The 27,117-nt window shown below is 42.4% G+C and overlaps 1 protein-coding gene across 3 annotated transcripts in view; it reads right to left on the bottom strand.

Moving 5' to 3' along the window:
* SMARCA2 (SWI/SNF related, matrix associated, actin dependent regulator of chromatin, subfamily a, member 2) overlaps positions 1-18,199 on the bottom strand; it is a 116,873-nt gene extending 98,674 nt beyond the window's left edge. Inside the window, exons 1-2 of one of the 3 annotated variants that reach the window (XM_027883520.1) lie at positions 18,035-18,199; positions 5,779-6,039 (exon numbers count right to left, since the gene is read on the bottom strand). In XM_027883520.1, coding sequence (XP_027739321.1) covers positions 5,779-6,003 — 225 coding nt within the window. In that variant the 5' untranslated portion in view covers positions 6,004-6,039; positions 18,035-18,199. Of the gene's footprint in view, positions 1-5,778; positions 6,040-16,625; positions 16,756-18,034 lie in introns of those variants that run through there. The other 2 variants (XM_027883521.1, XM_027883522.1) reach the window with 2 other exon arrangements.
* Positions 18,200-27,117: the final 8,918 nt, after the last annotated feature.

Here is a 27,117-nt window from a genome sequence, read left to right as displayed (position 1 = left end):
AAAAAAAAAAAAAAAAAAAAAAAAAAAAAAAAAAAAAAAAAAAAAAAAAAAAAAAAAAAAAAAAAAAAAAAAAAAAAAAAAAAAAAAAAAAAAAAAAAAAAAAAAAAAAAAAAAAAAAAAAAAAAAAAAAAAAAAAAAAAAAAAAAAAAAAAAAAAAAAAAAAAAAAAAAAAAAAAAAAAAAAAAAGTGTAGAAATCTGAAACGCTTCAAATCTAATAGAAAGGAGTCTAAATAAAGCAAGAAAGGGGTTTGCTTCTGTGTGTTTGCAAAAAATATGCTGTGAAAAAAATGAAGACCAAATTCATTAGAACTCATTGATCAGTTTTTTACTGAAATAATACAAAGAATACAAAATATGAAGATAGCATAAACGTCTTTGAAGAAAAAATTAGTTTTAATCATCATACTACTGCTAGTGTATGCAGAGACTGGTATTTCCAAAAATACATTTCATCTAAAAGCACTTCTACTGACTATGGACAAAACATCTAAAATAGGGGAGACAATTTAGCAGGGAACAGCAGTAGACTACAAGAACTGAAAAACAGTTATTTTCCATAACTTTTTTAATCACTGTATAGTTACAGAGTCAGATGATAACTTCAAATCTATGTAACAGGTTAAAAATTACAGAAGGAACTTGATACACAACATAATTTCTGCAAATTCTTCAGTCCTCTATAAATTATTAAAGCTATCTTCCACAATGTCATGGTTGGGACAAGAAAGTAACTTATACTACCAATAAAGCACTACCAGCCCACTGGGACACTTGTTTTATTTTATTCTTTTAATATGACAAAAGGGGAACAGGAAGTTGAGACATATTCAACTTTGAGCAGACATTACTGTTTTGATTGGTCCCCATAAGGACAAGCACTGAACAGGCCAGATATATAAACAATGCTTCTAGAAAACAGCGTGAGGGATGAACTTCAACTGAATGCAAGCACGCACCTACATCCTTGGCAGACTTACACAATGTTTAATGCGTAAGAAGCATTTTGCCTACAGTGTTTTTACTCTGAATTTAGTAACAAAGGTCTTCTCACAGACAGTATGCATCACAGTTTGACCTCTTTCCAGGTCAGATTATGGTGTCTTTTTTTGTTTCCATCCACCTTCTTAAAAACCAACCATACACCCAAAACCAACAGCTTTAAAATCAAAAACTGAGTACTGAACTAGATTTCTTCTAGATTACCTTTAAACAAACAAAATTACACAGATCAAACAGCAATGCATTGTTATGTAACTGCCACATAACTACACAGCATAACTGAATGCATCACTGATCGACAACCAGTCTGACTAGGGTTGCAGTAGGGAATTGGCCAACAATTCCATTAACCTCTTACAAATCACTGAATCATCATTTTATATGAGTTCTCTCGATTTTTCAAAGCTGACATTGATATTTTCTTTATTTTTTTTACTAATGTAGACACAAACAAAATAATGCAGGGAACATGCCTGCTGATAAATAAGATTACTGTCTGGTTACTTCCAGAACCACAACAGAACTTTTATGATTCTCAGAATGCCTACTGTGCATACATCTGTCAGACAACAATATTTGAAATGAGAAACCATTTGCCTTCTGTTTTAATGGAATAATCTATCATATTTAGTAAAAACTACCTTTCTGTGAAGATCTTTCTCGTTTTTTCTCTCATTCACCAAAACCAGTAATATTGTCCACGACATCATAGTAATTCTTCTGCAGTCAGTAATCATTTACACCCCTTTACAAATTCATAAAAGAAGTGATTATGCACCAGGATACAATTAACTGAAAGAGAAAGTAAACCAAGAGTTCACAGTACTATATTAATCCCTGCAAGTGAGAACCTTGCAATTTAAAAAGCCATACTTTTGTCATAACTATGAGTTAAGCAGTTAAAATCATGGAGCCACTGTCTAAAAGCATACAGAGGGCTGTATCACAGAATCATAGAATGGCTCAGATTGCAAGCATCCTTCAAGATCATCTAGTTCCAATCCTCCTTCTTGTGGACATGGACACCTTTCTCTAGACCAAGTTGCTCAGAGCTCCATTCAACCTGGTCTCATACACTTCCAGGGACGAGGCACCCCTGGGCAACCTGTTCCAGTGCCTCAGCAGTCCTACAGTGAAGAATTTCTTCCTATTATCTAATGTAAACTTACTCTCAGTTTGATATGATTCCTCCTTGCCCTGTCACTACTTGCTCTTGTAAAAAGTCCCCCTCCACCTTTCTTGAAGGCTCCCTTCAACTACTGGAGGGTTGTAATTAAGTCACTTCAAAGCCTTCTCTTTCCTAAGCTAAACAAAACTAATTCTCAAAGTCTTTCCTCACAGGAGAGGTACTCAAACGCTCTGATCATCTGGATGGTCTCCTCTACACTCGCTCCAACAGGTCTGTGTCCTTCCTGGGCTGGGGACTCCAGAGTTGGAAGCAGCACTCTAGGCAGGCTCTCACCAAAGCAAAGGGGCAGAATCCTCTCCTGGATCAAAAGTAGCTGGCCATGCTGCTTTTGATGCAGTCCAGGATACAACTGGCTTTCCGGGCTGTGAGCACACATTGCTGGGTCATGTCCAGCCTCTCATCTACCACCACTCCCAAGTCTTCACCAAAGCTGATTTTGCTCTGTCACCACCTAGCCTGTATTGATACCAGGGGTTGCCCTGACCCTTGTGCAGCATGCACTTAATCTTACCAAACCTCTTGAGATTCCCATAGACTCACTTTTTGAAATTGTCCAGGTCCCTCTGAACGGCATCCCATCCTTCAGGTGTGTCAACTACACCCCTCATTTTGGTGTCATCTGCAAATTTGCTGAGGGTGCACTCAACACCTTTGTCTATGTCATTAATGAAGACATTAAGTAACACTGGGTCACTTGTCCCTAACGAGATGTTGACCAGCACCCTGTGGATGCAACTGTACAATGACTTTCTCATTCATCTAACAATACACTCATTGAATTAATCTCTCTACAATTTAGAGAGAACGGGGGACTGTGTCAAAGGCTTGATTAGTTCAGACTTAAGTCATATAGCCTGATGTTTTGCCCCCAGAGGAACTTTTATGTGGATGCTGAGGAAAAGTAAGATTAGGGCAACTAATGTAACAATGCTTTCTTTTAATATCTTCCAGCTTCCAAGTATTTTTTCCTCACAAGACTCTCTTAGACTGTTATGGTTTGTCTATTTAGTGGTACCCCCCAGAGACTTCTTAAGTACTTCTCCTTAAATGTAGCTGTCATGCATCCAAGATACACTTCAGTAAAACTCGGAACTGTAAGTATTTTCCTGAAAACCTGATTGATAGTTGGAAGACTACTTAAGAAACTAGCAAGAACAATAGCTAATTTATTGTTTCTATCCAAACTGATGAAGTAAATCCATAGTAAATTTTCCTGTGGAAGGGTTTTCTAGTTACTAAGTGAATACACAGTACTGAATTTTCATATTAACAGTTGTTAAGTAAACATACTTTGGGAATTATGATTTATTACTATCAATTTGTTTCAGTGTTTTAGCTATTGATTGATATTTTGGATTTTTTAAACTTTTATGTATTATGTTATTGGTTTTAAGCTAGTCAAACATCTAACACAGAACAAAGCTGTTTCACTACTTAGTTTTTGAATTTTAAAAGAATCACATTCCACTGCATATACTGGAAGCGTACCCCACAAACAATTGAGTAATTGGGACACTTTTTGTGCAATCTCCCATTTTTTACTGCATTTCACTCGGAAAAAAAAAAGTGCTATGTTACATCATGATTTGAAAGTCAAAATGGTTTACACAGCACCAAGTAGAAAGAAAACATTTATCTGGTGGCTGACCAGTTTTTTAATTACACTGAAAAACACTGAAATAATATTTGCAAATTAGTCTAGAAGCCCCCTTCCACAGCACTTCATAAACAGATGCTTCCATCAGTTATCACAATACACTATTTCTGGGGTTGCACAGGAAAACAGACTTGAAAATTCATCTAGACCGAAAAATTCACCAAAATTTTATTTCTTTTTTTTCTTTTTTTCACCTCTATCACCTCAACAGACCCACTTTCTCAGTCATGAAGTGGCAATCTAGAGGACAGTAAGGCTGTGAAGCAAGACTTACGAAGTTGCAGTCTTTGTTCCATTATCAAAATCAAGGTAGAGCAATTTACTGCAACTTTACTGACTGACCATCTTTGAATTAGCTATCTAGACTCTTTCTGGAACATTTTCCAAAACTATTCAATGCCACCTCAGTGGGATAATTTCTACTCTGGCTCACAGAACCTTGTGAGATGCTTTCTGAAGTCTCTGAAAGAACTTTGTGGGATGACATTTGCTGGTTTGTTTCTAATTATAACACAGGATTAAATGGTTGACATAATAGGATATATCAGTTAAAAACACGATGTGTGGGGCATTCAACCATCCTGAGGAAAATTACTGGTGTCACTCTCTTCTTCTAGAGGTACAGAATCTCTTAAAACCAGAAAGAAATGAGAGAACTGAAGAGTGTAATAACCCTGGCTATGAAGTCTGGAGACAGAGTTCTGGAAAGCTGGGCTGTAACTGACCCCAAAACCAAAGAAATGCCAATTGCAAATGTCTCATTTGGTTAACAGCTAAATCACATGCTTCACGATTCAAATGAAAACATTATAGCTACTGCATGCACTCTCAAGAGATTACACAGCTCAGTACAAATGGGCAGCTTGATGATGGCCTCCTTCCCTTCAGCTGTCTTTGTGATATTAAAAATATATAGTTCTTCATGTAAAAGATAGTAGTGTCATGTCCCCACTGACTGGATGTTGTTTTAATAAATGAAACTGGTTCATATGTGAAAACGTCAACATGAAGAAGATGCCAGTTCATGAGGAAAACTAAAATGTGTTTGTATTACTTTAAAACTATTTTTATTATAAATTTCTTTATATGCACATAACAATTCCAAGTGGAATCAACAATAGTTATCAAAATGTCTTCAACATCTTGACTCTGTAAGCTGCTAATACATATTTCTGAGTAGAACAACACTGCAAATGAAATCCTCCTAAGCTCTAAATCTCTGGTATACAACCAAACAAAAATCATAACAGGAAAGAGACTGTTCCCATAAAAGAATTTCCACACAAGAAAGTATTTCCTCAAAGTAAAAAATATTAATGACACTCGAAGCACACATGCAATTTTACGTGTTTAACAACCACCACCAAAGTTCAATTACTCATGTTTTACATGACATAATTTCATTATCCTTTGTAAGATGGAGTTCTTATAAAATAACTTGAAACCCATTTTTTTAAGCCACATTTTCAGTATGGAAGAGTAAATAAATTGTAGAGAACAACAAATAAACCCTTTAAGAGATGAAAATACTAGGGTGTTTTTTTGGTGTTTTTTTTTAAAGAATAACAATTTCACGCGAAACTAAAAACCATCCTGAAAACACACAGTATGTCCAAATAGACAAGCAAGAAAAAAAAGCGTACACTGTAATTAATTTTTTTCTCCCTAGTAATGTCTATCTACTAAGAAGTACAGTTTACAAATGAAGATTTGCAAACTACTAACTCTATAGTTCAAAGTAGTCTACTAAGAAAAGGAAACTGTGTTTAATCTGATACATGAATATTTAGTAATAGAGATAGGAGTGTAGCTGAAGTTTTGCAGGTGACACACGATGTGTAATAGAAGTTATGCAGGTTCTAAATGTAATAAGTAGCTTTTTCATCAGTGGAGAGAAGTTTAAGGAAATAAGGTTCACTTGTAAGCTATTACCTTATGCATATGGTGCATGCCTTCCTGTGGATAATCGGTAGGCCCCATTGTTGGCATTGGATGCGGGACACTGGGCGGACCAGGACTTGGCCCCATCATGCTGTGAACGGAGCCAGGAGATGGCCCTGGTCCTGGGCTAGGTCCTAGAATCGGTCCAGGTGAAGGTCCTGGTCCAGGAGAAGGACCAGGATGAGGCATGGTGCCAGGGTCTGTAGGCGTGGACATCTATTTTCTGTCTCCTTTTCAATTAGCAGAATAGGTCTAATAACAAAACAAAACAAATCCACAATTTCTATGTGACATTAGGGGCATTGAAAAAAATTAAATAAAATCTACAGGCAATTGTTACACACCCAGACACACATATACACATGCAAGCTGTCGTCCGCATAAAATGCTTAAAGGATACTTAATGTTGCCCATTGACTTGCCCATTCTTCTAAAAGCCCAACAGAAGGATAAAGAACCTGATAATTTCATCTGTTTCTAGATGTCTGTATGTTACTCACAGAACACAACAGTTGGTATGCTACGAGAAACATCTACCAGAAACAACGGCAGTTGAACTGACTTGCTATCGTCAGATGTGTCATGTGGGGTCAAGCACAGCACTACTTAAGTGTGCTGGTGAGAGAGCTGGGCACCTTTGTGCCCTATGCGTTCAAAAATCTCTCCCTGAAAATCTACGACTGGCCTGAAATCTGTACTTATAAAACTCATGGCTATGCAGCAAAACAAGCATTAAGAGCGTTATTAAGACTGTTTTCTGACCATTTTTTTTTGTTTGCCCCACAATGCCAAGACCCACACAGCACCAGCAGTGACAGCAGCAGATTTAAATGTGGCCTAACCGCTCCCAGCCATCCCTCGCTGAGGCCAACAGCTCCAGTGCGGAGCCATGGATTACAACAAGCATGGTTGGAGCCAGGGCAAGCGCAGGAGAGCATCAACACCCATGTGGAGCTGGCAGCTAGCCCTAGAATGGCTGACTTGGTGTGAGCAGAGCCAGCAAGGACGGCAGCTGCTCCCAGTCTCTCGTAAGGGGCCCAGAGTAAGTGAGAGTGACCAGGGCACACCGGCAGGGCTCTGAACAGACCCTGCAGTTGGTGAAGAAGAGCACAGTCTTATTAACAGTAACCATTCTCACAAGTTTGGTTTTGACATGCCATAGAGCTCATTTCCTTACAACTTCACTAGTCACTGCACCAGCAGTGTCAGAAGTCTCCAGCCAGCCAGATCTTCTCATGGTAGACACAGCTCTCCAGGACCCGGGTTGCCAGGAGTGCGGAATGCCTCTCCATAAAGCTGGGGCTGACAATCATTCCTTTCACGGAAGATGTGCTGTTGTCAATGTGCCATGTCGCCAGGTTAAGGAGCCACATGACAAAATGAATGGGCTGTGCAGCATTCGTGAGAATTAGCAAGAGACTGACACTTAATTCTCAGAGATGCTATAGACTCAGGAGTCTCAAACCTCCACTGAGGTGAAGATGCAGGTGGACTCCAACTCCTGTGATGCAGTAAGTCAGAGGTCACTGCTCACAATAAAAGGAAGGCTCTTCCTCCTGATAACTTGAAGATGACAAATAGGACTGATACCTTTTACAACAGGCATGAGGCCCCGTAACTGGAATGACAGTCAACTGATGAGGCAGACAAAGGCTCTTCTGCAATGGAGGAGCCACCTGGGGCAAGACAGCCTACCCCCTCGTCAACAACTGCCCCTGTTAGAAAAAAAAAAAAGAAGGGTAGTTGTCACAGATGACTTCCTTATAAGGGGAATGGAGGGCTTGCTACATAGACCAGATCGAAACCACAGGGAAGTCTGCTGCCTTCGAGAGGCATGTATCTCCAAAGCTGGTGTCATCAGCAGAATCTGTGGTTTTTTTGATCATGGCATGGTCTATATAACACCTACTCTTCTGATACCTGAAGGGATGCAACTTTCTCAGACAGTGAAAAAGTGTTTTAGCATGAGAGCTAGCACAGCTCATTGACTGAGCTTTAATTCAGTTTGGTAGAAGGGAAAGGACAAAACCAGGTTTGTCAGTGATAAGCAATGGGATGGCAAGCCAAAAGTTGAGGAACTGAGTGCTATTAAGATCAGCTACTCCAGGAGGTCTTGGCTACAATGAACCATACTTGAAATGTTTCTATACCAACACACACAGCATGAGGAATAAGCAAGAGGAAGCATAGGCCCAGTCCCAGATATACGACATCATTGGCAAAAGTAAGACCTGATGGGATGAGTCCTGTGACTGGTGTGATATGATGGATGGTTACATGCTCCTCGGGAGATATGGTCAGGGCGGGAGAAGCAGAGGATGGTGCTGGTTGTAATGGAGGGGCTGGAATGTATGGAGCTTACAGCTGGCAGTGGCACACTTGAGAGCCTCTGAGTTAGGATTACGGGACAAACAAATAAGGCGGATGTCATTGTGGGACTCTACTGTAGAACACCTAGCCAAGACAATTACACCAATTCTTTAAGGAACTAAGGGACACCTCCAAGTTTGTCCTTATGGGTTACTTCAACTCACCAGATGTTAACTGAGGACACCACACACACACACCTGGCACAATCAAGTCCAGAAAATTCCTAAAACAGCTGGATGCTATTTCATGGTTCAGGTACTAAGGGAGTTGACTAGGAAAGATGCCCTCCTTGATTTGATGCTTGGGGCATCAAATGAAGATAGTCACGTCACAAACAGGGACAGAGACAAGGCAGAAATGTTCAATGCTTTCTTTGCCTTCAACACTGATGATGAACTGAGAGGGGGCCACAGTACCCTGATCTGAAGGACCAAGGCTGTGAGAATGATTAACTCCCAGCAGACTCTGAAGTTAATGAGAGATTTGCTACACCAGCTGGATCCCTATAACCCTATGGGGCCCAATGGAATCCATCTGAGATTAATCAGAGCTAGCTGATGACATCACAAAGTGCCTCTCAGTGATTTTTGAACAGTCTTGGGAATCTACAGAGGTCCCAGTTGACTAGAAGTTGGTTAACATCCTAATTTTCCAGAAAGGCAAGAAGGATGATCCTGGAAACTGCAGGTCTGTCAGTCTCACTTCAGTGACCAGTAAAAATTACAGAAAAGATTATTTTGAGAGGTACTGAAAAACACCTGAATGATAATGCAGTCACTGGTCAGAGCCAGCACAGCTTCATGGTGGGAAAGTCCTGCTTGTCAAACTCAATTTCCTTTTATGACCACCCACCTAGCTGAACAAGGGAAACCAGGTGATGTCATCTTTCTGTATTTGAGTAAAGCTTTAGATACTGTGTCTTACAGGATTCTTCTGGACAAAATGTCCAATGTACAGCTGGATAAACAGATCATGTGGTGCATGAGAACTCGCTCACAGGTCGGGCACAAAGAGTTGCAGTAAATGGGGTAATAACATTGGGCTGGTCACCTGTCACTAGTGAAGTTCCACAGGGCTCCTCCATCTTAGGCCCAGCACTCTTCAACACAGAATCACAGAATGGTTTAGGTTGGAAGGGGCCTTCAAGACCACCTGGTTCCAACCCCCCTGCCATGGCAGGCACACCTTTCACTACTACATCAGGATGTTCAGAGCCCTGCTCAACCTAGCCTAGAACACTTTTGGGGATGGAGATCCACAACTCCTCTGGGCAACCTATGCCAGTGCTTCACCACTCATACTATAAAGAATTTCTTCCTAAGATCTAATCTAAACATTCCCTCTTTCAGTTCAAAACCATTATAGCTTGTCCTGTCACTATCTGTCTCTTTTTTGTAAGCTGCCTTAAGGTACTAGAAGGCTGCAATGAGGTGTCCCGAAAACTTCCTCTTCTCCAGGCTGAACAACCACTCCTTCCTCAGACTGTCTTCACAGGAGAGGTGCTCTACCCATCCCTCCTCATGGCCCTCTTCTGGACATGCTCCAACATATTCATGTCTTTCTTGTACTGAGGACCCCAGACCTGCCCAGCACTCCAAGTAGAGTCCCACAAGGGACGAGTAGAGGGGAGGAATCACCTCCCTCGAACTGCTGGCCACATTTCTTTTGATGCAGCACAGGATGTCTTTCTGGGCTCCAAGTACACACTGCTCATCTTCATTAAGGACCTGGCTGCCGGACTAAGTAAGTTTGCAGATGATACAACATTAGAAAGAGATTTTGACCCTCTCAAAAAAAGGCAGAGAAACCCTGTAGAGATCTCCACAAGTTAGAGAACTGGGCAATTACCTACCATGTGAAGTTTAACAAAAAAAAGATGCAGGATTCAGCAGTTGGAATGGGGCAAACCTGGATGTTTGTATTGACTAGGGAATGAGATGCCAGAAAGCAGTGCCACAGAAAGGGAGCTGGGGGTCCTGGTCGATGCCAAGTTGAATACGAGTCAGTAGTGCCCTGGCAGCCAGGAGGGCCAACCGTGTCCAGGGTGGGGGCATCAGGTAAAGCATCACCAGCCAGTTGAGGGAGGAGATTGCCCCGATCTGCTCTGCATTGGGGCAGCCTCGACTCTCGTGTGCAGTGCTGGGTGACACAGTATAAGAAAGACAAAAAGCTATTATAGAGGAGGGGAATAAAGATTGTGAAGGTCCTTGAGAAGAAGCCGTCTGAGGAGCAAGTGAGATCACTTGGCTTGTTTAGCCTGGAGGAGACTGAGGGGAAACCTTACTACAATCCACAGCTTCCTCATGAGGAAAGTGAAGGGGAAGGCGTCATTCTCTTTTGTCTGAAGAACGGTGACAAGACACAAGTGAATAGCATGAACTTGCGTCAGGGAAGGATGGATATAAGGAAAAGCGCTCTTCACCCAGAGGGTGGCTGGGCACTGAACAGGCTCCCCAGGGAAATGGTCACAGCACCAAACCTGACAGACTTCAAGGAGCATTTGGACAACACTCTCAGCCACACAGTATAATTCTTGGAGCTGCTCTGTGCAGGATAATCCTTGTGGTGACTTCCAACTCAGGATATTCTATGATCGTGTGATTCTATGACTCGATACCTTAGGATCCTGTTTTCTTTCAAGGTAAGTCACAGAGGTGCCTGTGAAGGTTCTTGGTTCAAAACGCTATGGTCACTAATTAGTTCCCTACAACCCCGTAACACTACCACAAAAGGAATCAAGTTATCAAATGTTCACAACTGCAAATACCATGACATAGCTTCCTCTAAGCAGCTTACTATTTAGCTGTATGAAGGACAACACACATTTCCACACAACAAATAGTTCTTACATGAGTCAATCATCACAATACACTGCAAAATCTAAGACTGACCCTCTCACAACTGAGTTGCTCTACATGTTATAAGCCAATTCAATCCATTTAACAAGGCAGATACCTAACATCACCACAACCATCCAGAAAAATGCATACAGAACCACAACACAATCAGTTACAAAACCATCAGTATATACAGTATCCGAAAATATCTTAGTTCACAAATGACATCCACCTACACCTATACATTAAAAAGGGTATCAAAATCTACACCTCTATTCACCTCTACTTCAAGTTCAACTTGCCAGTTTCCATAAAAACTGCCTCCAGTTGCAGCTCCACTAGTCACACCACCATTTACATATACATTAAGCATGTTCTGTATGCAAATTTGAAAATTTTTAAATTTTTTAATAGGATAGCAAGTGCCCAAACTGTAAAAACCAATAATTACCAGAGGTGAATGTTGCACCACTTACACCAGACCAAGTTCCTTCACCACCTTTCTTTAAGAGAAGAAAAATTCTCCTTATCTCACATAAGTGTGAATTGTTTTAAAAACATGCATATTCAGAGATTTTGCATGTCAAAGAACATATAAATGAGAAAAAAAAAAGTAATTTGTAAGATCTATATCAGAGGAACATCAAACACTGGAAAATACTACTTAATTACAAGTAATAAATCCAGACAAAGCCATTTTTCTCTGGCAATAGTAGTCCACAAAATTAAAAAAAGTCACTGCTCTAAGCCAGAACACATCACTCATGGCCCTCTCAACTAAAGATCTGTTCACAGAATGTACCTGTATTAACATATTTCAAAAATAGCTTAGTTTGTATTTATTAAGTCTGAGATTGTGTAAAAAAAAAAAAACCATGGAAATTAGACACCCTGCTCTCATTAGGATTCAGTAACAGCTAGGTATCTAATTCATTTAGGCCCTTACCAAAGTCTCATTTAAGTCAAAGCAAAAATCTTCAAAAAGACAACAGGTGCAACAGTGGCCAGGCTCCATGCAGATAGCATCGGTATTAGTTTGGCTAAATTCTGGTGCCTGCAATGAAAAAAGCAGTACGAAGCCAACTCCCTGCCAAAGCTAGTGTTGACCTTTTTGTTTGGACTGCTTTTTAATGAGAAGTGCCTGTTAGAACTACAAAGCGAGGGGAAAGAAGGGGCAAAAAAAAAAAAAATGTTTCCAACAGACTGCAAAGGCTACAGTAAAATAAAAAAACCCCGAACCAATCCATCTTATTGTTCCAAATGACAAGGCTGCTGGTCCTGATTCTCAAATGCATTACATGTTGCTTAATTGTTTTGCAAGTGTTCAATCTTATAATTTCCTCAAAGCCCTTATGAGAGTACTGTTACTCATATGACTTCAAAAAGGATGTATTTTTTCCTGAACTGCAAGACTTTATCACTTCTTAGTTTCATTTAAACCAACATGACCAAATCTCTTTTGTGAACAGTCCCAAATGAAAATACTGGCAAACTGAATTAGCTGTGGTGAATCACACAGCTCCTCCCATGGTCTGAGAAAGTTTCTCCACCTCTTCTGGACACAAGCAGAGTTGAGACAACAAAGGGAAAAAAGCATCTATCAACTGTCAAGGTAACTTTAGCCAGATCCAAATACAAAGAAGTGCCAAGAGCTGAAGATGGAGACTTAGGATCTCTGCTCAACTATTTCTAGATCAAATGGTTTAGGACAATCAGTACCTACACTGCAAAGAATTTGAAATAATAGTCCCTAAGCATAAATGTTTCTGCACTGTCATTTCATATGCACCTAGAAAGTTTTGTAGATGTAGCTAATTCAGTGTACAACAGGGTCTCTGTCAGTTCACTGCTTCTATTACATGTATATTTTGATATAAACCTGCTATAAACCCCAAGGTAACAAAGGCGTGGAATTTTTTTTGCATGAGGAAAGTATGCAGTATTAGCAGGTCCCAAACTAAAGCACAGCAGGTAACAAACCATTTGCATTACTTTGGAATTCAAGACCAGCTGTACACCCAAACAGATCCAGGGATTACAGACTGCTTTGACAGGGCACACACCGAGTCTAAGAACAGATGGAGCAGTAAGTATTTATAATTCTTCTAGCTAGTTCCCTTCACCATCCAATATAACTTCTGCCTTTCCTGTCAGCTGAATTTCAGCCAGGATGTTTTAGCCAGATCCCCTGCCTTGGATACATAGTGGGAACTAAGGAAACTATACCACCTAGATCTGATGAAAACTAAATATGGACCCACAAAACAGCTACACGGATACTGCAAAGCTGATTGTAACTTTGTCTTCATGGAAAAATAATTACAGTCTACTTCTTCCCACACACCTCCAACTGGTCATGATTCACAGGTGGTTTTGAAAAGATATGTGTGCTTGTGATACGTTTCAGGCTAAAGGAGTTACCTTTATTACACTACCACAGAAAACATCAAATGATACTGTCAGTGATTTGTATTACTTGCTCAATCTGCTAACCAGATTAATACATTTGAAGTAAAAGAACTGATTATTAATGACAGCAGTTCATCATCATTAAATAACTTATCATACTTAGAAGCAAATTTGTATTGCTTTGTGTTTTGTATTGTACAACCTCACAGGACACTCTTCATTAACTTTTATCATGTTTTAACTATTGTCATCTGTTCAATAAACAGGTTTACATCAAACAACAAAAAACCTATAAGGAGAAGGGTGAAATCTTCAACTAACTTATACCAGTTATTCAGTTCACATAAGAGAAGCCAAACACACTAACAGCTGAGATCCTGCCTTTGCAAACTCATCTGAGTAACTTCACTGTAACTTGAAAACCTTCTGTAATGGAATTTGTAGTTTAAACTACAAACCACAGAACCAGAAACTCTGCACCTTGATTACTGATCCAGACACTTAGGCCAGAGAAATAAAACTCTGCACAGTGCTTTAGCTGCTTGTCTAGCTATCTACCGAAAACTGCTGCATGCACCCCTCTACAGAAGACAGTAGCCTTGAGGAAAACAGAGCAGATAGCTGCACTGAGAACTCTAACTGCCATCAGACAATGTCCAGGATCAAGCCCATGTTTGCTACATATGTCAATTCCACTTTCAGGCACAGAAAACTGATATATGACACCACTAAGTGGTCGCAGATTAAGTTTTCATACCGTGAGCTTTACTACAGGTATTAATCACGGTTATTGAATGTTGCCTTCTCATTTGATTCTAACAAAAAAAAAAAAAAAAAAGCATATGAGAGGCAGGCAGAAGTAAAGGAATGCACCAAATTCCTGGGAGACCTTGTCTTTGCTTAAACAGGGAAGAAGAGGATGAAGAAGGGAGAAGATTGTTCCAAATACAAGTTATTTACAGTAAAATATCAATAAAAATATGAACAATGTGTAAATTCTGTAATAACAAACTTATTTTTAACATTTTCTCAAAGGCCCCACCTCTAAATGATGCATCTGGATGCTCAAACCCTGAAGTGATACACGGGAAATATTCTCTGCCAAGTGGAGTCAAACAGGAAGATGTTTACAGCTGAGAAGTAATGACTTTATATGTGTCAGAAACAAAACAATTTTCGGTATTAGTCTTCTTATTCTGCTATATTTACAAACTAGCAAACCTGTGTTAAGAAAGCCTTACTTCTTTCCCTTATTCACCCATCCTTATTTTAACTTGGAAATAAGGCGTGAGCTTTTCTCTGCTGCCAATTTTATGGCGGGTGATCTTTATGCCATGATATTGTTTCCTACTCCACTAGAGGATAAAAAAAATAAAAACTACTCAGAGACAGTTCAAAAGTGATGGAGCTCCAGGAAACCCTCTTTACACAGAGAGAACTTCAACTGCAGCTCAAAACACACAGAAATGTAACAGGCATTTTGACGAGTAATTTGCAAAAATGTTCTCAGTCATACGAAAAGTCTGCTTCTGAAAAGGATCACTAATTCACAGCAATATTACTAATCAGGACCATGAGAAACAGATGTAAAAGTGTAGACATTTTTTTTTAAGTTGCTATGGTGCACATTCTGACCTTAACTTCAAAAGTCCACCAAAACCTAAGAAAATATACCTGCAAATAGTAATTTCAAACAGGCCTTTGTCAAGAATACATTTAATGTAAGTATGCTAGCTGGAGGACGTTTTCTCTTGTCAATTTTCAAGCCTTAGATGTTGGCGAAAGCATTTTTAAAATCTGACAAGAAACGCTCACAGACCACTTCAGAAATGAATAAAAGAAAAGATCTAAGACTGCTTTGAACACAGTCTTCTGGCACACGTTCTATGAAACACCACAGAAACACCAGTCCTAAAGCTGAGACATAACTCATGAGAGAAAGACTGCATATAACAAAGCTTTACCGTCACCTTTGGCAAGTCCACTTATGCTTTATGATACTCTTTAATTTTTAAATACCCATTATCCGTACAGTCTGCTTTTTATTACTGATATATATGGACATAAAAACCCGCCTTAAGGTAATTCTATCCTTCTGGTACACAACTTTCTTTTTTTTTTCTTAGAATAACAAAAGGACAAAAGAAACAAAGTCAAAGACAGTAATAGGGCAATTACGTTCCCAAAGAGAAAGTGTGCCTGTATTTGCACAACAATAGTAACTTAGAAGAGATCGCTCCACCCCGAACATATAACTAGTATACTACCGAAGGAATTAAATTCCGGTAGAGTTTATCGTCTGAGCCTTAAGAGCTGTGGTTAAAACCAAGTAACTCTTTAAAAAGCTAAAGCAAAACGGAAGAGAATGCAAACGGAACAACGGCGTGTCATTGACCACAGATCAATTTTTTTTCCTGAAAGCATGCAGAATACTTAAACGGTAAAAAAAATCCAAACAAACGAAAAAAACATCAACAACCTTGTATCTTCAATTTTTCAACTGGTTATTGACTTCCACATTCATATTTAAATATTCATTAAAATACATTCTAAAAAGAGCAGCGTTAACATAAAAGAATTCTAACTCTGAATATCAAACATAAGTAGCAGACACCAAGAAAAAATAAATTCTAGGTAATCTGTGTAGTCATGCAGACAGTTAGCCACTCCCTTTACTTGACCACAACTCACGCCTGGGGCGGGGAGGGGGAGAAGGAAAAATTGGTTAACTGCAACTTCAGATGGAGTTTAGAAGAGTTGTAACTTTTCCAGCCGTGCGCACTTTGTTGTTCCACCATCATAAATTTAAAGGGAGGCGGGAGGAGGAGACAACATAAGAAACTCCATTTCTCCGCGCACCGAGGGTACAGCGGCAGAGGACATACGGTCCGGGAGTCCCGGGGGTCGGCGGGGCGAGGGCGGCCGCTGCCTCGCTCCCAGCCGCACCGCTGTGCCCGTGTGCGGCCGGCCCTGCGGGGCGGGCGGCGCGCAGGCCTCGGCGCCGGGCAGCCCGCCGCCTCCCCCGCACAGGCGCCGGCGCGGGCGCGCACAACCAGCAGGGCCCTGTTTTCTCCCTCCGGCCTTTCTGGAAAGTTTTCTCCCCGGCCGACAGGCTGCAAAACGCCCCTGCGTGGAGATGCAGCCTCGCTGCCGCCTTCCCCCGCCCATTCCCGAAGCAGCGACTGCGCCGCTGGCGGCGGTGCCCGAGCACGGCCCCCGTACCTCTGAGGCGGCAGGCGCGCGGGCAGCCGGGTCATGCCTCAGGGCTGCGCCAGGCCCGCCTGCCCTCCTCTTCTTCCCTCCGCCACCATGTCACGCCGACCAAACATGTCTGTGCGCCTGTCTGTGGCGGCGGTGACTTCCTGATCCGCCGCCGCTCGCACAGGCGGAGGGACGGGAAAAGCCAACCCCCGCTCTGCCCCGCAGCGGCCCGGGGACGGGCGCAGCTGCCCACCGGCCCCGCCCGGCCGCGTCTGCACCAGCGCCCCGCGGCCCGCCTCCGGCAGAGCACAGAACTTTTCCAGGTGCCAACCACCGCCGTCCCCTCTCCCGACATAAGTGCAGCCGAGGCGCGGATACCTGAGCATCTGCGCGCGTGCATCCTCGCTCCCGCCCGGCCCGGTTAAAAAAAATAAATTTCCGCGCACACCGGAAATAAACGCTTTTTTGCTTGGCAGGCGATTCCAAAATTGTAGCGCATGTTTTGTGCTACTCCGCTTGGGGGGAGGGGGGGAAGAGGGCGGGATTTCTGCAGGGAAAACGGGAGGGGTACGACGACATACACGCTATTTTGGGAAGTGAACGGCGACACCTTTACAGCAGGAGTGACTGCACAGTTAAAAACGAGACCGAAAAGCAACAGGAGCCGCAGTCCGCCAGCCGAAGTCCCAGCCCCCGCTGCTCCCCCCTCCCCGGTGTGTGCAGTGCTTGTGACAGGCAGGCAGGCAGATGATCCGGATCATGGCCTCCCTGTCTCTGCCGGGGAACGTCGCTACTCTCCTGGCAGGCGAGACCGCTCCCTCGCGCACCATCTTCCTCCCTGCCCGTGCCTCCCCATTTCCCCCTTCCCCGGCTGGGTCTGCGCCAGCGTGTGCCACGGCGGAAAAACAGCCGCGCCGCGCTCTGCCGCCTCCGGATACCGTGAACTTCACCCCGCGACCCCCAGCAGGCGCGGCGGGGTCCCCACGGCCCGTCCGTGCGGGCTGTCTCTCCCCATGGATCTGTTTCTGCCGTGCCCGCGTCACCCGCAGCCTGTGACACGCTCGCTGGGCGGCAAGACCGAGGGTGCCGCTGACTCACGAGTCAGCCACCGGCGACACCGCGGGGGTTCCGTCGCTCCCGCCCCGGAGATCCGCAGCATGATTAATCCAAAATAATACCGGATCAAAACTTTCTTCTCTCCACCCACTGGGGGATATAAATATTCGGGAAGGCCGGGCGCTGGGGAAGGTGAGGAAGGGAAGCAGGCGGCACGGCGGCGGCCGGGACCAGCGGGGCCGTGCGCGGGGAAGGGCAGGGACGGAGAGATGGAAGGTGGGCACGGTGAGAGTCGGCGCTGCCGCCGACAATGAAAGACTGTGCCGGCGGCGGGGAGCGGGCGGGGGGCGGACCGAGTTGTAAGTTGTATTTACCTTCCGCTCGGGCGGAGCACCGTGCTGGATTATCGCTCCTCTCCCCCCTCAGTGAGTCACCCGAGCCCGGAATCGGAGCGAGGGACTAGATTACGAACATGACTTCACTGATGACAGCCATTCCCTCCTCTTCCTAAACTCTTGCCCCTCCTCCGGCCCCCCTTCGCGGACTCCACTGCTCAGGAAGCGGCGCTCCCATTGGTCCACCGGCCAGGGAGTGCCCGCCCTCCTGAGCGGAAAGGGCTCTTCTATTGGCCGCAGCGACTGTCGCTCATCCGGGCGGCCGGGGCTGGGGGGTTGTTCTCCAGTCGGCTCCGCCGTGTAGGGAGAGGGTGAGGGGTTTGTGGGGCGTCAGGCTGGCTGGAGCTGTGCCCCGGTGCCTCCGCCGTGTCTCAGCTCCTATCTGCTGGGGCAGAGAGGGGCAGCAGCGGCTGCCGTGCAGAGGCGGCGGCAGGGCGTAGGCGGCACTCGCGGGAGTAGTTTGGAGAAGAGGTGGAGAAGGTGCCGGAACTGCGCCGTGCCCCTGCCCCGCTGGAGGAGCGGGCAATGAGCCACGCTGACGGCTTGAGGTCTCCTGTACCTGGCTATTGGGCTGTGTGGGTGTAGATGTGCAGGGCAGGTATCTCCCTGCCTTAAAAAAAAAAAAAAAAAAAAGAAAATAGTCGGGAATAAAAACTTAGACGCCCGCCGTGGTCTCTCTCAGCGGGTGCTGTCGTGGACAAGAGAAGGAATGCCGAGAGCATTCCAGCCGAAACCGGCCTCTGAGGCGGGCGGCGGCTCCAGCGGCAGCGCCGGGGCTGCCCGCGGACCCTGGCGGGGCAGCTGCTGGGGTGTCGGCGGAGACCGTAAAGCCGAGCGAGAGGGGAGATCTCTCGTTATAGTGCGATTATGTTTGTTCCGTCTTGCTTGCTTTCGTCCGCGGAGCTTTTTACAGCTGGTTTGGCAGTACACTTTACAGCTCCGCGTGCCAGGGCCGTATGTCTGTGTGGGGTTTTTGTGTTGTTTTTGTTGGTGGTAGTCGTGGGGGTTTGTGTGTGTGTGTTTTGGTTTTGTTTTCCTTGTTGGTTTTTTTTTTTTTTTTTGGAGGGGGGGTTGTTTTTCTTTTTGTTTTGTTTTGGGTTTTTTTGTTTGTTTGTTGTTTTTGGGGGGTTTATGGTGTTCGTCGTTTACCTGGTTTACAGGGACTGCAGAGCTCTCACGTTGTTTGCCTAAGCCAGCTGTTCGTGTAACAGGTGATTAAGTACTTCATTGAAGTAGAGAGCCCGCCAGTCTAAAGGGATTTTTTTGTTGAATACCAGTTTTAGGGAGAAAAAAAAAGTACAGACAGACTACCTTACGTGTAGTTATATTTTTTTAAGATCTTGTCATATGGGAGGTATTTGCTCTTTTGAAGCTAGTGTATCTCTCTTACTGTGAATTTCACTTTGTACTAAAGAGTAAAAATGTTCATAGGAACTTCAGTATTAAAATCAGTAGCTACTACAGATGCCTAGGTGACCGAGTTTAACATGAAGTTTCTCTGGTGTGGCCAGGTGGGTTAATTAAGGACCTGAAGCAGTGCTGGGAGCACCAAATACACCTTGTGGTCTTTAAGTGGCAGCTATTGTGTACGTCGTGTTTAGCTTGGAGCACTTTTCGTGGTTCAAATAGGAGCAGTAATCACCAAGTTACAGTGCTGGCAATACAGTCATAATTAGTACTGCTTCTGTAGTTTTCCAGCTTAATCATTCTTGTTATGTAGTCAACTGCCGAAATGCGAAGAGATAAGTGTGTAAGAATTAGTGCTAACTGGACAGCACTAAGTGTCAATAAAATAAAAAATTTAAATCACTACATTTTCAGTTCACCCTTGTCTGTGAGAAATATTTACTTGGGAACAAAATCAAAGAAACTGAAACATTCAACTCTGTATATACAAAATAGTCTATGTCATTATGTAAATCTTTTGATCCACGTGTAATTTATGGCTTTGGTTTTAGCTTTGTCTTAAGCTATGAGTCGCAAACCGGCATCTAAGAAATAAAAGAATGTAGTTAACATTCTTGGAAAGTTATGCTAATGAAAATGAAAGGGGTACAAGATCCATTTTTTATCTTCCTTCCCTCCCCCCCTTAATACCCTACTGAAACTCTCATTAGGCAGTCATTTGGGTTTGTGGTTTGTTTTTCCTCCTCTATTCCCCAGAGTAAATCTGAGGACTGTTTGCCTTTTCTGCCTGCAGAAGAGAAAACAAACATTAAATAATAGAGGGGAAGCTTCCTTTCAAGACAGCTCAACTGCTTGTTGGACTCAGCAGCACTCAAACTATTCTAAACCAGGTCAAGCCATTCTTTTTGGTAGAAAGCATACAGAGAAGAAAAAAAAGTAATTTAATCTTTCAGGCAAAAGAAAAAGTGTTCACTTGATGCTGGGATAAAAACGCATACATTTAGTTAATTTTTATGTTTATTTTTGGGAAGGTTGCAGCATCCAATTTAATTTTGGGAGAACAGGAACATGCATGTTGCTGGTGTCAATCTGAAGGCTTTTTGCATTTTGATGAAGTACCATTTAATCTCATTGTAACCTATACTGAGGGGATGGGAACATATTTTGGTTTTTTTGTCAAGGGTCACATGGTCAACTGTCATGAAAATCTTAATTAGTAGGGTTAATACGGCTTCCCTATGAGACTTGAGTAGCTGAAGCTTCATGCGTATGTATATTTAAATGTGATGAATAATCCCATGCTAAAGGATAAATTGGTTTTCCCCCTATTAATTTATATAGCTTAGCAAAAGAAAAAAAGATGAGGGCCCTGAACTTGAATTAATGTTTTGAATGCTACCAACAACAGTAAAACGGTATGTAAAATTTTCAAACTAGGTAAGGTACCATGACGAGAAGAGATACCACTTTGATTGGATAGATACATTGTTGTGGAACTAAAGCTTATGTGAGGAATGATAGCAATATAATTAAGTTGGTTTAGAACCTGATGTACCTGGAACTCTTGCAGAGACACCTATACCAAAAGAAGGTCATTACCATTAGGGAGTTGCAAATCTTTACAGCAACCTCACCATTACCACCTTGAAAAACATGCTGTAACAGTGATGCTATTTCTCTATCTGCTACCAACTATCACAGGTTCTAGCCACTTCAGCAGAAATGGCAGAAATGAGTGTTTTTTAGTGTCTCAGCCAATTCCTAGAAGTCCAGCTGCTTTGCTTTGGTGGCCAGTGAAAAAGGGTTTAAGCTAGAATATTCCAAGAAGGTGGCTTTATGCTCATATTTCTCTAGAAATAACAAAACAGAACAAAAATACTTTTTTTATGTATCCAGGGAAATCATAAAGAGAGCTTGCCATCCACAAGTCCATGGGCTCTGATAGGTACACCCATGAGTGCTGAGGGAACTGGCGGACATGATTGCGAGGTCACTCTCAGGTATTTGAAAGGTCATGGCTGCCAGGAGAGGTGCCAAAATACTGGATGGAAGCAACTCTCAAAGTCACCCCACTCTTCAAACAGAGCAAGAAGGAGGACCAAGGGAGCTACAGGCCAGTCAGCCTCGTCTTGATCCTTGGAAACGTGATAAAACATCTCATTTGGAGGCCATCTCTACAAAAGTGATAGACAAGAAGGTAATGAGCATTAGTCAGCATGGATTCACAGAAAAGGAAATCATGCTCAATGAACCTATGATGGGACAACTACCTGGGTGGAGGAGGGAAGAGCAGTAGATGTTATCTAGCTGGACTTAGAGCAAGGTTTTTAACACTATCTCCCATGATATCCTGATAAGCAAGCTCAGGAAGTGGCGGCTGGACAAGTGAATAATGAAGTGTATTGACAGTTGACTGAGTGGCAGATCCCAGAGGGTCATAATCAGTGGCACAGGGTCCAGTTGCAGGCCTGTCACTAGTGGGATCCACCAAAAGTCAATACTTGTCCAGTATTCAATTTCTTCATCAATGACTTGGATGAAGGGGCAGAGGTCTCCTCAGTGAGTTTGCTGATGACACAAGGCTCTAGGAGTGGCTGATACCCTAGAAGACTCTGCAGACCTTTGGAAGGACCTCAACAGGTTGGGGAGATGGGCAGAGAAGAACCATCTGAAGTTCCACAAAGGCAAATGGAGGGTCCTACACCTGGGGAGGAATAACCTCAGGCACCAGTACAGACTTGGGGCTGACCAACTGGAAATCAGCTCTGCAGAGAAGGACCTGGAGGTCCTCGTGAACAACAAGCTGTCCATGAGCCAGCAGTGTGTCCTTGTGGCCAAAAAGGCCAATGGTGTCCTGGGGTACATTAGGAAAAGCATTGACAGCAGGTTAAGGGAGGTGATCCTGTCTCCCTAGTCAGCCCTGGTGAGGACTCACCTGGAGTGCTGTATCCAATTCTGGGCTCCTCAGGACAAGAGATATGAAGCTCCTGGAGGTCCAGTGGAGGGCAAGAAAGAGAGTGAGGGAGCTCGAGCACCCCAGTTAGGAGAAAAGGCTGAGAGAGCTGGGCCTATTCAGCCCGGAGAAGAGGTGATTGAGAGGGGGTCACAACAATAGGTATAAGTATCTGATGGTTGGATGTCAAGAGGATGGAGCCAGGCTCTTTTTGGTGATACTGAGCTGAGATAACGGAAACACAGGAAGTTCTACCTGAACATGGGGAAGAACTTCTTTACTGACTGAGCACAGGAACAAGTTGCCCAGAGAGGGATATTACCCAGAGATATTCAAAAGCAGTCTGGACAAAATCATGAGTACCATGCCCCAGGGGATCCTGCTTGAGCAAGAAGGTTGGACTAGGTGACCTCCAGTAGTCTTCTCATGACCAGTCTGTTAATTGGTAACAATAGTTTTCCTGAAGTAAGCGAATCCTAGAGGGAAGGTTAGTCTTTATCCATCTGTTGTTCTTCAGTAAGTAATGATACACTAGGTTGTGAATCCACAAGCAAAGCACAGGCTATATCAATATAATAATTTCTTAAAATTCTTGAGCAGTAGAATATATTTGCAACTTCTCAGTTGTGGTATCTGTTTTCACATAATATAATAAAAACTAAATAAAATTAGAATATAATTGTAAGTTTTGTAAGTCAAGAAAAGAAGACACTATTTTGTATCAAGTAGCAGAGTATGTTGAGATTCTCTCCTACATGAAGGTGGAACATTTGAGACAAGTCCAGGAACTCTTAGCCTTCTTATCTCAAAAGCGTATTTTATAAAAAATCAGTGAGTAGGATGATAAGGGAAAACAAAAGAGTAAAATGGGCAGGGAAATGGTCTATTAGGAGAGAATTGTTTCAGTATTTTGTTAAATACATTCAGTGTGCAAGGGCAGTTTTGTTGTGTGCTGTAACACGGTTTTCCCAGATGAGTGACTGCTGTTTTCTCAGTTACACAATTTTATCAAAAGCACCAGAGGCAAATAGCAAACCTGGGATAGGTAACTTTTTTCTAGAGGCTATCAGATACCTGCATAAATTGGGACCATCTCTGCTGCTATGTGACTTGCAGAATAATGGCAAGATACAGCCTTCAGTTTGTTCTGTTCGTGCTGTTATAGATAAGTAGGACTCTGGAGATATTTTTATTTTCTATTTATGCTTGCTCGTTACTAAATCATATGCATGAACATGAAATATGAATGCTTGAGAAGGAAGGTATGTGATTTAAGATAGGGAGTTTTGATTTCAGCTAGAATATACTGGCCTCGTCAATATGCAGACCTTTTCTAATTTAGTGTTCACACTCTAGTTAAGGCATAAGAATAATTTGCTTTTGTTTAGCCTTAGACAATTGATCTGGAAGCCAAAATAAATCATTCATCATGGGATGGTGTACAGGACAGGCCTAGATTCAGTAATGCCAATGGAAGAAGTAGATGTCAGCTCTCTGCCACTGCTCTTCACTATTGTCACTGCTTCCAGTGATCTGCTGACCTTGCAATTCACATGACCACACTTTAACAGCGGAATTCAGATAAATCAGCTTAATTTTGACTGTTGAGGTAAATTGGGGGTGCTAATGGATGAGAGGCTGGATGTGATCTTCCAATGTGCACTTGCAACCCAACTGCCTCCTGGTCTGCATCCTGGCTGAGGGAGGTGATTCTGCCCCTGTACTCTGCTGCTGTGAGACCTTATCCGCAGCACTGCATCCAGTTCTAGAGTACCCAGCACAGGAGGGACACTGATGTGTTGGAGCAAGTCCAGAGGCCACCAAGATGATTAGGGGGCTGATGCATCTTTTCTATGAAGAAAGTCTGAGAGAATTGGGATTCTTCAGCCTGGAGAAGAGAAGGCTTCAGGATGACCTAACTGCAGCCTTTCAGTACCTAAAGGGGGCCTACAACAACAATGTAGGGAGACTTTCTATGTGAGAAGTGACAGGCCAAGGGGAAATGGTTTAAAACTGAAAGAGAATAGTTTAGATTAGATGTTAGAAATCCTTTACTGTGAGGATGGTGAAGCAATGGAAGAAGAGAAGTTGTTGATGCCCCATACCTGAAACTGTTTAAGGCCAGATGGGATGGGGCTCTGAGCAACCTGGTCTAGTGAAAGTTGGCCCTGCCTATGGCAGAGGTTTGGAACTAAATGATCTTTAAGGTTCCTTTCAACACAGGCCATTCTGTGATTCTATGGTATGAACCATCAGATTTTACCAAAGTAATGCTGCTACAGGCTGTGTTTTTGACATTACAGAAAGCTTCATTCCTCACCACAAGATATGTGGTGATGGTTGAAGGCAACATTTAATCCAACAAAACAGCTGATTCAAGAAAGGGTCATCCAGCTATAAGAAGGAAATCATACAAGGGATTAATAACACAGTGAAATAATAATAAATTCATAGTCTAGCTTACTCAGGAACATTTCTATGTTAAAAAGATCTCCATACTCCTTTCAGAAACCCTAATGAGTTGTTCAGCCTATTTACATGTTTCCTACTGTATTACATATAAATTCTGCTACCCTAGCTAACAAGGGTTTTGTGTTCATTGTTGCACTGACTTTGGCTGCTATCCGTCTGATAACTAGAAGCTGTTTGGCCTTTGCCATCTTATTCAGTGACCTGTGTATGTTACACTTAACAACACTTATGAAGTGTTGTTTTAATACATGACATTTTGTCTGCCTGACTCGTGTACTTCAGTTAACTAACAACCAAGTGCCTGACAACTTCGGGGTGGTGTAGTAATAATGACACTATCCAGTTTGTCTTGTGCAAAAAATGGTAAGTTAGCTAGCTGAGTTAGCTATGAGATATTTACTCTGATAAATAAAGTTCTCAGAACAGCCGTAGCTACATACTGTCTTCATTCCTTGAAAAATCTAGGGTTTTTTAGTTTCAGAAACTTAGGTATAGATGCATAAAAAAAACCTGTCTGTAGATGAAATCATGGGGCTCAGCACAGCCTATTCTCCCTAGCTTTGCTAGATGCTTCCAATAAAAAATTGCTAAGCTCTTCAAGGTTCTACTAGGCTCAAATAGCACTTGTCCTATTGCAGCTGTAACACAAATTCTAGTAGATTTAAATAAAGTATTTTAATAGAACATGACCCCATGGGTAGGCTTCCTCTCCTGTAAATCATGCTAACAACCTGTTATATATGGCCACGACAACCTGTTCCTGGAATTGGCCTATTATGTTCTTAAATGTTTGTGGGGATAAAATACTGGGCCTAAGTTTGACAATGCCATTCCAGTTTAACCTTTGATATCTGAGGTGTGAACCTCTTAAGTCAAAAGCATAAAATGATGGTTTTTGCAGTGAGGCTTGGTGGATGTCAAGGGATGTGGAGATTCTGTTAATGCTCACTTCACAAAGTCACCCTGCACTTTTCTTGAAGAGAAAATGTAGCTTGCTGAAGAGAATTTACATCACAATGGCTGGGACAATCCCTTGTCTTGGCTGGTTGGTCAGTGTGTTAGTAATGTCTTTGCTGCAGCAGTTTGCTGTAATGCTTATGAGTCAGAGAGCTATGTCTCTTTCCATGCACTCTTCAATACTCAGGTGGAATATAATATATGTGAGAGACCATTATCACATTCAAAACATGTTCTTCTCTATCAAAGGAGGACTTTTTAAAGTCTTTGAGTCTCAAAGCCTCTAATCATCTCAAACACTGATGTATCTAGCCTCATGCTTTATTTTCACCCCTAAGACAGAGAATAATCAGAATTATAGTTTAATGAAAAGCTATTAATAGGGTTACAAACTTGGTTTTTTTGATACATTTTATGGCTAAAGGAGCAGAGTTGGATACTGCTTTTGAACTGTGTAAATATAGCCAGTTTCTGGTAAAAAGGTACTCAGAAGAGTTAAATCCTGTGTATCAGACCTCTGTCATCAACTGTCAAGAAACAGAAATTATTTTCCTTCTTTCACTTTCTCTTAAGTTTATAAAACATATGCAGTTAACCAGCCATTCTTGATTTCTGAAAATTTACCACTTACTAAAAAAACCTAGGACTTATTTTATTATTATTTTATTATTAATGTAAGTTAATGAGGAGAAAGAGGCTACTGAATCTTAATATACTAATATCTGAAAGAAAATAGATATGTTTAATAAATCAGAATTAATTTGTTCAGGATAAAAGATGAAAGTATCAAGGAAAATAAATAATCAGGTTACTGTGGGTTTGTACTGGAGAGGTGTTTGTCTAATAAGGATTTAACTCCAGTGCACTTGCTAATTTCTGTAAATATAAAGGGATGCATTTAAATGGATCATCTCCAGTTGGAAGCTTTAGAAAGCAGAGTGATTCCACTCCAGGGAAGGCCATCAGCTAGGTAAGCTTACACTCCTTAATTCCAAAGAGCCTGATATTAATATCTTGGGGGATGAAACTAGGTTGATATTTTGTCCATAATACTCATAATTTTTTCAGTTGTTTCGTGTATTGTTTGTTGGCCCTTTGTATCTACCTCCTATTTAGCAGGACAAATGGATTTTTCTAAGGGTGTCAGGGGTACAATCCCCTGCCTCACTATTGCCTCTATCCATTCTAATGTGTGCTAAGGATAACATTAGGGACTATGGCTGTGCACCTTTTGCCCCTGACTGCCATCTGCCTTCTCACTGGGCCCAGTGCT

This window comes from Empidonax traillii, unplaced genomic scaffold, assembly GCF_003031625.1.
Source record: "Empidonax traillii isolate 1590-97213 ecotype Southwest subspecies unplaced genomic scaffold, ASM303162v1 scaffold127:size982661, whole genome shotgun sequence".
NCBI lineage: Eukaryota > Metazoa > Chordata > Aves > Passeriformes > Tyrannidae > Empidonax > Empidonax traillii.
This window is presented reverse-complemented; position numbering and strand designations above follow the sequence as displayed.